The sequence below is a fragment of the Condylura cristata genome, unplaced genomic scaffold, assembly GCF_000260355.1.
Source record: "Condylura cristata isolate star-nosed mole 26May11 unplaced genomic scaffold, ConCri1.0 scaffold00002, whole genome shotgun sequence".
Taxonomy (NCBI): Eukaryota; Metazoa; Chordata; class Mammalia; order Eulipotyphla; family Talpidae; genus Condylura; species Condylura cristata.
The window spans coordinates 55693981-55706286 of record NW_004567103.1 but is presented as its reverse complement, the minus strand read 5'-3'; the positions used below and the strand labels follow the sequence as shown (position 1 = coordinate 55706286).

Genomic DNA, 12306 nt, shown 5'->3' with positions numbered 1-12306 from the left:
TCACCCCAGCCCCATGTGGAGACCAGGCCCAGATATAAAAGTAAGGTACACTGGTCAACAGTTAACAAACTACCAACCCAGTTAAAAAGACAGGACACTGTACCTTCAGAAGGAGCCTAAATTTTCTTGGAGAAATGTTGCTCTGAGATTTGGGCTGTCATATCAAAGGCCATATCAGGGATATTTTTGGACTAAGAAGGTAGTATAGAATACTAAGAGAAAAGTTTAATCAGAAATTTCAGAAGAAAACATGTGTTAAGGAACAGTGTCATTCTAAGTTAGAGCTGAACTACTAAGATTAGATCTCTAGAGTTATAATTTAATAGCAAATCACAGTAATTTTTTCCTGATATAAATTTAAGAGTGACTATCAACAGTATAAAGTATGGCCTCAATTTTACCTGCTTCCAATAAACCCATGAGATCTGACAGGAATACACATGCTGGGTGAGTAATTTTGATTTTATATTTGTTTTGATCAGATGTTCTTTGGATTCTATATTCCATGTTTACTTGATAGACCTCTACAGTTATATAAATTTCTTAAGCTTAGAGATGATATAGTTGGACTACATCTCATAATAAAACAAAATAAAAACAAAGCAAATTTCCTTCCCAGTAATATTTTTGTTTCTTAGCTCTTGGGGAAATTTGGTTGATTTAAGAAAGAGAGCAATATGTCAACTATATCTCAATTAAGAAGAAAAAAAATGAGGGTAAATTAAGTCACAAAACCTGTAAACATTTAACAAAGCTGCATGAGTGAACAAATTGAAAGTTCAGCCTGGAATTCAACATTTAATTCCAATACTAGAAACTGTATCTGAGATAATTAAAGGGGCCTCCCAGGGCCTAAGGGAGATTTACTGTGTTGCAGGATATTATGAAGAGGTTTCATGTGCTCTGTGATGGACTTTATGTAGAATTCACTTCTAAAATAGGACTTAAGTTATTCATCTCAGGGGTAGATATAAATCTGCCAGAGCTGTCTGCAAATTTAGCTCCAATTCTTGCCCCAGGTTCACAAAACATAACGGAGCATAAATCTTCATGAGGCTTAAGGAATTTTTGTGAGTTCCCTCTGGTTTGCTGAGAGTTGTAGGAGATGTCTTGCTTAGAGTTTCCATCACATCAGTGTTTTAGAAAATGCTTCACTCACCCTTCCCAAAAAGAAGTAGCCTCCTACCATGTTCATTTCTTCAGGGAAGCCAAGGAGGGAGAGAAAAGGAAAAATTGTGAAGATGAAGGTAAGCATTAAGACTTCTCTTTGGTTACCAATATTTAATACTGATCATGCTAGATAATTTGTCCTGGTTTGCTGAAAGAGTTTGTTCCCAATTCTCTGGTCCATGTTTTAGAAAAAAAGATAGAAATTAGTTGAGGAAATGGTACATGCAAATCTACTAAATTAAAATTATGGATTTTGCAAAGATTGATATACTCTGAGAGTCAGATTCATATAGGGTTGAACTTGGGTAATAGCCCAGGCTAGTTTTTCCTTTAGTCATTGATAGAGTGTTCATCTTAAAAGTGCTTCTTGATGGGCCCAAAGGGATTGAAAAATTCTTCCACAGACATACCCTAAACTTTCCAACCATGGGATCATTAGAATTTGGGAAAGACATCAAGGAAAACTAAGAAATACTGCCTAGTTAATTCATAAGGGTATTATAATTAATAAAAGAGAATGCAATTAATGGCAATGCTGGTGTGAGAATTTCTTCTTGAAAATTGAAAAAGTGGAGGAGATCAATGATTCTAAAATTACCAAGGACCGTAGCTCCATTACTAATTGAACCAGAATTTCTAGGAGTGGGAGTAGGTATCAGTACTTTTTATTTTTTTAAAGATTTATTTATTTATGCATACAGAACTGGGGTACAGGCCAGATGTGCAGGGACAGTGAGAGGACTTACCAGAGACAGAGTGGGGAGCAGAACAGGCCGACTGATGATGAAGTACACTACTGAGGGGAGCAGCAGGCAGGTCAGGAGAGGTCTGCCCTGCCATGTGGATCACCTCCTGGGTGGGGATCAAACTCAGGCTGAAGTGGCTTTAGCTTCTTAGTTCTGTGCTTTAACACACTACGCCACCAGGGAGGGCCTAGATATCAGTACTTTTTAAAGCATCTCAGATTATTCTAATAGGCAGTTAGGGTTTAGAGTCATTGGAATAAATGAATGAGGCTCTTTTGTAGTATAATTATTCATAGATTCAGTAAGGAATCCAAAGGAAAATCTCCAAATAGTGAAAGCAGTTTGGCAGAGTCAAACAGAAAGTGTTATAGAAGTTGGAAGAGGATGTGGATGGCAGTTTCTTAAACGTTAATGTGCATGGGACTAACAGAGTTGGTTAAAATGCAGATTTTGATTCAGTAGATCTAGAATGGGGCCTGAGAACCTGCATTCACTACCAGTCACCCAGGTACTGTTGCTGGTTTATTGACTGCACTTCTGCCTCTCACCAAGAGAAGAAAGTATATGTCCTTTTGCCTTCAGGCTTTCTCTGAAACACTAAAGTATATTAACATCATGGAATGTTTTATATTTGAAACAAACTATGATCCACCAATGAACCTGTTACCCTAATGCTTTTGAGAAGAAAATTAGTATATAGTATATAGTTCTACCTCCTGAACAGTTAAATTTAATTCAACAAGTAAACTTTGTTAAGACTTAGGGATTTAAAAAAAAAAGATATAGCGACAGCTTGCATGAGGGAATTCACAATCTTTCTGGGAAGAGAGAAAATGAACTTGTGAAATGCTATCTCTCATTTGTTAGTGTGAAGTAAATGCTTCAGGACTTCAGTTGGGTTGGGGGAAGATGCTTGGAAAAGCCTTGATGGAGAAGATGATATTTTAATTTCAACTTGAGGAATGATAGGAAGATGATACATAAAAAATGAAGGGGTAGAAATAGGCCTTAAACAGAGTTCTCTATTTTGCTTACACAACAGATCCTCTGGGAAGACTTAAAAAAATGCTTTCAGAATTTATATTAACTAAGACCTTAGCACAAGTGCTCTTTGAAAAACTCCCTGGTGATTTTGATGCACAGTCAAGTTAAGGATCATTGGAGATACATGAAAATGCAGAATTTTTTGAAGATGTTTTGAAGAATTTGGAGGGAAATGAAAAGAATGTAGAACAAAGAAGTCCCTGATCTTGGCAAAGATGGCTCCACTCACTGTGGTGTGGAGCAGATTACTTTTACCTCTAATAATTTAAAATAGTACATAATTATAAATAAAACAGCAATGGCTGTTTAACATCATTGATTTCTTGTTAAACAAGTTGATGGGCTAAAGATAGGTAGGGAGAATATTTACCTCCACATAGTCATTCAGAGATCCAGAGCCTTCTACCAGTGGCTTCTATTAACTTTACCACCTCCTATATTTGGCAGAAGATGGGTTGGGGAGGTGAAAGAAAGAGAGGGAATATCAGAATGAGATATGAGTGAGACTGGAAATAAATGTGCCACTTATGTTTACATTCCATTTGCCAGAACTCTGTCTCATGGACTTATCTTGCTGCAGGGGAAGCTATGAATATCGTTAGCAATGTGCTCAGGAGGAAGAGACATTGGCTTTGATGAACACATGGCATTCTTTCCCACCCCTTACTTTTCCTTGCTAGTCTCATCAAACCGGTACCTTTCAGGTTCTCCATCTTAGGAGGTATAACAACAGTCATTCTACGTTCACTGCTCAGGAGCTGTCTACACACAAACCTTATGCAGGCCACAAGCAAATCTTGCAAAGTAGTTATTATTTTCACTATTTCCTTTTACAGATGAGGAAACTAAAGAACAAAGATAACCTCATTTGCCCACATTTATACAATTAATATTTTGTTGAACTGGTAATGAAACATGGGCAACTTGACTCCAGACTAGTAAATTATGTGACATAATATCCCATGCAAAGAAGAAAATGAAAATTTGAGCTAGACAGAACCAGATAGAAATGACTGTTATGTAACTTCTAGTATAATCTTTCACAAGCTTCTTAACTTCTTTAAGCACTAGTTTCATTAATAAATTAGATTTATTACTTGCCTAATAGAACGATGGTTTAGGATTAGTGACATAATGTATTTATCAGGTCTATGTCCAATTTCCAGTAAATATGTGACATTATTATACCATATTGTTTGTTGACAAATTATTTAATACTAAATGAAGGTTTGGACCAATGTTTGTGCTGGCAGTAATCATAGATATTAATTGATATTCACTCTCTTTTGTGTGTTTTCTCTCTAAATTCCTCTACATCTTATTTCATTTCTCCCCCCAGAAACAGGTTTGTTTATGTTAAAAATCCTTACCTGGATTCTATGGATGAAGATATCCTCTACCATTTGGATTTAGGAACAAAAACTCATAATCTACCAGCAATGTTTGGGGATGTAAAGGTAAAACTAATTTCTAACTTCAAGAAAAACAATTATATTTCTTCTGCTTACATTTCTTCTGATTTTCTCAACATAAACTTTACATCATATGCATCAGCAGTCTTAGCAGGAGTTGCAGCAACTCTCATCCTCAGAGATAGTTTGTACATCCCAAACAATCACTTCTACCTACATAGGACCCTAACTAAATCAACACAAACGCTATATTTGCCTGCTTTGGTCCCTGGATGTAAATACCACTTTATAATATTGCTAGGTATTCAGAGTTTATGATTCAGCTCATTGGTATTAATCAACAATAACTCACAAAATGAATAATGCTATATGGTTCCATTGCCTGAAATTAACTATGAGCTAACATTTCATATTAAGATTTTTGTTATTTCATAGGAAATATTTCATGAGAAATAGTTCATAAAACCAGATAATTGTACTTCTGCTTTATTTATTTGTTATTTTAAACTATAATTTTGGGGTTATAGTTTTTTACTCCTCCATATGTGAACATATTCTGCTCACCCTCCACCAACACCCCATACCAAGGCCTCTTCCTCTTTCTCCATTCCCTCCTCTCCGCACCCCCATGTCCCCTCTCATAATCAGGAAGTTTTTTCACTAAGTCCAAGATTTGTTTGTGCTGTATTTGGCTATTATTTGTCACTTGGTCATTACTAGTTCATAGATAAGTGAAACCATCCAACTTTCTAACTTGTTTCACTTAGCATGATTGCCTCACAATCTATCCATTTTGTCATAAAAGGCTTTATTTCATCTTTTTAAATAGATATATATTCCATTGAGTATATATTCTGCAATTTCTTTTTAAAATATTTTATTTATTTTTGTGCAGAAGAGCTGGGGTGTAGGCCAGAGGTACAGAGAGAGGGCAGAAGTGAGAGGATTTACCAGAGACAAAGTGGGGAGCAGAACAGGCAGATTGACTGAAATACTGAGGGAGGAGCAGTGAGACAGGAGAGGTCTGCTATGCTATATGTGGGTTAACTCCCTGGCTAGGTATTGAACCCAGGTAATAGTAGTTGATAGCTCCAAGACTAAACCCCTAGGTAACTAGGGAAGCCCCTATTCTGCAATTTCTTTATCCATTAATTTTATGAACACTTATGTTTACAAGACTTGGCAATTATGAACAGTGATGCTATGAACACAGAAATATGTCTTTTTGTGAAGTTTTCATATTTTTTTTGTAAATACTTAAATGAGGTATTGCTGGATCACATGGAATTTCTTTAAAAATCTCCATACCAGGGCCCTCTCTGGTGGCCCTGGGTTAGGACACAGCACTGCAGGCTAGCCATAGCTGCACTTCCAGGGGATGTGGATCCCCAGCCCTGGAGGTGACCCACATGGCGTGGCAGACCTCTTCTGACCTGCCCACTGCTCCCCTCAGCAGTATACTTTGTAGATCTGCCTGTTCAACTCCCCACTCTGTCTCTGGTGAATCACCGCCCCTGCACTTCTGGCTTGTACCCCAGTTCTGTATGCATAAATAAACAAATCTTAAAAAAAAAAAAGAAATTTCCATACCAGATGCAAATTAAAACCACAATGAGATACCACCTCACACCAGTGAGAATGACACATCTCAAAACAACTAGCAACAACAAATGTTGGTGATGGAGAAAAAGGAACTCTCCTGCACTGCTGGTTGGAATGCAAACAATCACTATGGAAAACTGTTTGGAGGTTTCTCAAACTGCTAAAAATGGAGCTTCCATCTGACCCAGCAATCCCACTCCTAGGTATTTACCGAAAAAGACATGAAAACACTGATTCAAAAAGCAAATAAACACTGTTTATTGCTGTTTTATTTATAATTGGAAAGACATGAAAACAACCCAAATGCCCAAAGTAGATGACTGGATTAAAAAGATGTGGTACAAGGCTCTCCCTGGTGGCACAATGGGTTAAAGCACTGCATTATGAAGCTCTGTGAAGAAGTCACCGCAGCATGAGTTCAATCCCCTGCCAGGGGGCTGACCCACATGTCATGGCAGACCTCTTCTGACCTGCTCGCTGCTCCCCTCAGCAGTATATTTCAGTAGATCTGCCTGTTCTACTCCCCACTCTGTCTCTGACGAATCTTCTCACCCACCACACCTGTGGCCTGTTCCCCAGTTCTGTAAGCATAAACAAATAAATCTTTAAGAAAAAAGAGGTGGTACATATACACAATGGAATATTACTCAGCAATCAAAAAAATAAACACATGCCTTTTGCAGCAACATGGATGGAGCTGGAAAACATCATGCTTAGTGAAATAAGCCAAAAAGAAAAGTAAAAATACAAGATGGTTTCACTCACAACAGGAATATGAAAGGCCAGGGGAGAAAATAATAATAATATGACAATGATATACCAGAGACATTTTATGGGGATGGAATGGGAAATGGGATCAAAAACGGTGGGGGGAGGGAAGTGCACTGGACTATAGTGATGACACTTGGGTGATTTGGTGATGGGAAGCCCAAGGGGATTACAACTGAGATGGGAAAATGCACAAAATGATGTAAAAATAAACTATTATAAAAAAATGAAAAAAAAAAGAATCTAGACTAAAACAGAATGAACTAGTTTTATGAATATGTATATTGTGTTACATTAAGTTTTACTTCATGTATATTGTGTTACTGTTTGTCTGCAATAAAAACATCAAGCCTTGTTAGACTTAAAAAAAAAAAAAAAGAAAAAGAAAGCTCCATACCATTTTTTCCTACTCACTTCCTACCAACTTGCATTCCCACCAACGATGAATGAGTTCCTTTTTCTGGACATCTTACCAACATTTGTTTTTTCCCATTTTTTTTTGATATAGGCTAGTCTCACAGTAGTGAGGTGGTATCTTATTGTGGTTTTGATTTTTCTTTTCTTACTCATTGCACTAGCTGGAGACTTTGAATCATGGTAATTCAGAATAGTCCAAAAATTGGGAGGGGAGTTGAAGAAAAAGGAGATTACTGAGGAGGGGGGAGCAGGAGATGAAAAGGAAGAGAAAAGGTAGGAGACAGAGGGAGAGAAAGGGAAGGAAGGAAAGAAGGGAGAGAGGGAGGGTGAGTAAGAGAGAGGAAAGAAGGGTAGGGCCAAGGAAGGAGTGACAGAAGGAAAAAGAAAAGGAAGGGGAAAGAAGAGACAAAATAAATCTTTGATGTTCATTAACAGGAAGTGCCAAATTGCTTCCTCCTTTTGCCATCTTCCTTAGAGTACAACACGTGATGGTGTAGGATGGTTTCCTGGCAACATTCAAATATGTTTTCATAAAATCACTAACCGGTGCATTTCAATCTTTCCCTAAAAGCTGCAAGTAATATGGAAAAACATTACCTTATAAGATTCTGTAATATGTGTTTTAAAAGTGTTTATATTCCTTTGTCAACATATAAAACACATAAACTGCCAGGACCAGATTAACACAACATAGCAAAGTTAAGTCTTTTAAGATGCTTGGCATATTTGGAAGTGAGTGCCTACTGACAGACATTAGTCAATGTCCTTAACATATTTTTTGCAATGTTTCTCTTGCCAGCATATTTCTGTCTTCTTTGATAAAACAAGGATAAATGATAATTTTGTTTGGGTTATGAATCACAGTTAAATTCATTAAGGTCAATGCTACTTGGTGGTCTTCAGTTATATTTTACTTCTCATTAAAGCAGGCAGACTGAAAATTGTGTCTAGAAAGTGCTATTTAGTAAGTCTGATTTAGAAGTAAATCTTCAAGAATTAAAATGCTTCTGCCTATACATATCATTTTTATGTCTCCAGAAACATTCAGAAATTCCTGTTGATTACAGCAATATCTATAGTTCAAAGAAGAACTCAAACCACAAGCTATTCTAACATCTGTTTTGGTTTTATGGTCAATCTGAATCATTGCAATTTACATTCACTGGCAGCGTACAGTGAAGTTATTTTCAAACTACTGTATTTTGTAAAAACAAAACAAAAATGACCTCCTTTACTTAGATCTTGAGCCAAGTCTTAATGTGCCATACTAACAGAGGGAAAATTTTCATGATCAATAATAATTTAAAAATGTAGCTTGGACCATCATGGTCTTATTCTGTTTGCCATTTGGGTTTTATGGCTAACTTCCATTGCAGTTCATAACCAATTGTACTTCCTATCAGAGAAACTCATAAGAAGGCACAGAAAGGATAATAATGAGGGTGGAAGAAAAGCAGAGGGCCTTGATAAAAGGATAATTACATCCACAATTGAGATGAGTGTACCTCTGATAAATGTATACTAAATGGAGACAGGATGTATCATGTAATCAGACCACTTCATGGCCATGGAAAATCATCTTTGTATCAGATGCCTATTTTACAACCTCCGTTAGGTATTGCCTCAGACAGAAAATCCTTATCCCCATGAGGGAATCCCAGCTCTCCTGCCCATGAAAAGCACCATCAATTGCCTTTTCCTTTCTGGACTTGAACAATTTTCATTTGCATTAAATCCTACAACACATAAACAATAAACACGCTCAAAAGTAGTGATGAGGTTAGGGTGCAAAGTCAGGTTTACCTAAATCAAAGGGCAGGTCTGTAGCTACTAAGTTGCCTTATCTTTGTACTGGAGCTCCTTCAGACTCTTGCACCTCACCACTGCTCTTTAGCTTAGCCTAGGTTCTGAACGGCTTTGTGTTTCAGACCCTTCAATGGCCTGTGTATGTCTCTGATATCCATTGCTGAGCATCCTCCCCACCGCTTTTTGACCTTTGGTGCTCAACCAGTGGCTGTTGTTCATCCAAATGCTAGTAGACTGCTCCCATGTTCACTCTGGCACCCACGTCTCCCACCTTGGAGGAGGATACACCCTAATACAGCTATTGCTCCTGCAACTACCAGTTTCATGACCATATTTTCTTAGATTGGATACCGTTGATTACAACTTTTTGTCATTTCAGACATAGTGAAATAATATGAATAAAGCCAAACTAATTTCCATTCGTCTATCCCCTACCCAGCTTTGGGAATGTTGAGCTTTTGGAACACGGGGTCTAATTTTCAAGATTGCCAAAGCAGTGCCATTGGAATTGATGAAACTCCAGAGTTAGGTTTCCATGCTTAGTGATAAGGCTAATTCATCAAGAATTTCTTCTGAATGTAAAGTTGGAAAGGCTTGATGATGATTTCTTTAACACAAGTTAAAATAGCATATTTTTCAATGAAAACTTAGGTTGGAGAAGTAGAATCAGAAAATATATTTAAAGTTCATATGTCTAAAGTTTGTTGCCTCCTTTTTAAAATTATGTGTATATTTCTTGTCCTTGGACTTTACATAGTAAGTATTTAAAGCCTGCCAATGCCCAAATATAGACTTTCTATATCACTACAAGGTTCTAGTTGATGCTCACTCTAAATAAAGACACCCGGAAACCAGCTCGAATAAAATCAACACTTTCTTTACTAATTAAGTACATCAAACTTCATATCTGGTTGCCTTATTTACAAGTTAATGAAGCAAATTACTTAATTCTGAACATAACCCATAACATCTACACATAAGCTTAAGTAAATTAATGAGCAACAAGATAAAACCATTAGAGTTGAAAGCTGACCCTTGGTTGTTATCCAGTTACAATGGCAGCTAATTGTTTATTTTTATTAATAGTTCGTGTGTGTTGGTGGCAGCCCCAACAGAATGAAAGCATTTGCACAGTTTATGCACGAGGAGCTTGGACTGGAGGGAAGTGGAGAGGACATAAGGGACATCTGTGCTGGAACAGACAGATATTTTATGTACAAAACTGGCCCAGTGCTTTCCATCAGTGTAAGTATTCAATGTTGCACTTTAGGTAGTCCTCACTGGCTCAAGTTAAAAGTAGAAATTTCTGAATATAAGTTCTTTATCCCCTAACTTTGCATTCTTACACAAGTAAATTGTGTCCAGATGAGACTTTCATTATGGGTAAATGGGGGCAGGTCATGGCATTGGGTATTACTTTAGCTATTAGTTACCACTTAGCTATTCAGGTTAGGGAAAAACCTTCAGAGCATACCTCCTCTCTCTCTAGTTTATAACTGATTAAGCCTCAGGTAATTTCCTTTCTTATCCCCTACCCAGCTTTGGGAATGTTGAGCTTTTGGAACACGGGGTCTAATTTTCAAGATTGCCAAAGCAGTGCCATTTAACACTAGAATAATCTCACTGAAAAGCTGCTAATGCACTTCCATGGAGCTCTTGTGAATGGCTCCCCTGTATTTAGAATATCTTAATAGCTCTGGACACACAACGTCCTAAGAAAAATGAAAGTAGAATGACTTACAATTTTTTTTTAAAGATTTATTTGTGCATACAGAATTGGGGTACAGGCCAGAGGCTCAGGGGTGGTGAGAGGCTTCACCAGAGACAGAGTGGGGAGCAGAACAGGCATATAGACTAAGTACACTGCTGAGGGGAGCAGCTGGTGGGTCAGGAGAAGCTTGCCGTGCCATGTGGTCACCTCTGGGGCAGGAGAGAATCGAACTCATGCGGAAGTGGCTTTAGCTTCTCAGTGCTGTGCTTTAACCCACTGCGCCACCAGGGAGGGCCCAGAATGACTTACAATTTTAGGGAGCACATTATCTATTCCCCTCTTGGACTTAGGTTGGCATACAGTTCTGAGATTGTATATGAGTGTACACACAATTTGCCTTGCTAACGCAGCTATATCTGAAACCACCACTCTGAGCATCGATTGGATGCTGCAGCTCTTATGAGGGGCACCAACACGCATGTCAGGGGGCAGGGGGAAAAATCTAGTGGAAAGCTGTAGCAATTTTGAGGTGGAGTTACAAATGGCTCCTGCATCACAAACAGCCACTGTCCATTGCTGACTCAATAATACTTGGAGATGGAAGGATGGAAGATCATGACTACAGGCTGATCAAGAAAGGTCAATAATGTGATGCCAAGGGGGCAATTAAGTTGATTACCCCTTTGCGGCAATACTGTCTGAAATCTGCTTTCAAATGAGAGAATCCATTATTTACTCATTTAACAAACAATGATAGATTGTCTGTCATGGTAGATAATATCATGGCAAATTATGTCTTAGTGACTTCTGCTTGACTTTTAGAGTGCAACACTTTGTCCTTTTTTTTTTTCCCCTACAGGAAATGGTTAAGAACAAAAGTAAGAGTCAGAAAGTTGTGGAAATATCATAAACAAGCAGTAAAATTTCAAAAATGTCAAAAAAAAAAAAAAAGCAGCAGTAGACTGACCTGCTATCCTATTAGGAAAAATGAGCTGCAGTACGTATCAGACTCAGAGGTCAGCCAATTAGATAAGGGCCACACCAGGCAACTGGGGCCCCTTCTTTGAAAATTCTCCTCTTCAGTAGCTGCTAAGATGTGTGTTATGTGTGTGTGACACACAGAGAGAGAGGCTTCAGCACAAACACAAAGCCCATTTATCATTTTCTCTCCAAGTTCTGTAAGTGATAATCATAAACCTATCAAACATCTGATTTAGAAGAAACTTAATAGATCAAATAATATTTTATCCCCTTAATTTACAGTGGAGGGAAATGAGATTTAGAGTTTACTCATTAGTAGCAGAGGCAGTGCCAATGCCCACAGACTTAATCTTGGACATACACATTAATATAGGTCTGATTGATGGTTCCAGGAGACTAACAACATACTTGGAAGTCAGGACATGTTCAGTGGGATCTAGAAATGGGGAACTCAAAAATTAAACATTCTGTAGTTTAATATTCTTGGTGTTGAGAGAGAGAGGACTCAGGTGAAAATAACAGACTCATGGCTACCCCAGTCTCCCAGGTTTGCTAATGAGAGGGTTGATTGCTAACATCAACTGCCAGCCAAGATGATCCAGTGCTTTTCACAAGTTTTTGTGCCTGAAAGTGGAGTACACTGAAGAAA

The 12306-nt window shown here is 37.8% G+C and overlaps 1 protein-coding gene across 1 annotated transcript in view; it reads left to right on the top strand.

Moving 5' to 3' along the window:
• The first annotated feature begins 385 nt into the window (after positions 1 to 385).
• UPP2 (uridine phosphorylase 2) overlaps positions 386 to 12306 on the top strand; it is a 30137-nt gene continuing 18216 nt past the window's right edge. The window contains exons 1-3 of the mRNA XM_004674877.1: positions 386 to 447; positions 4300 to 4417; positions 10052 to 10210. Of these exons, the coding sequence (XP_004674934.1) occupies positions 386 to 447; positions 4300 to 4417; positions 10052 to 10210 (339 nt within the window). The remainder of the gene's footprint in view (positions 448 to 4299; positions 4418 to 10051; positions 10211 to 12306) is intronic.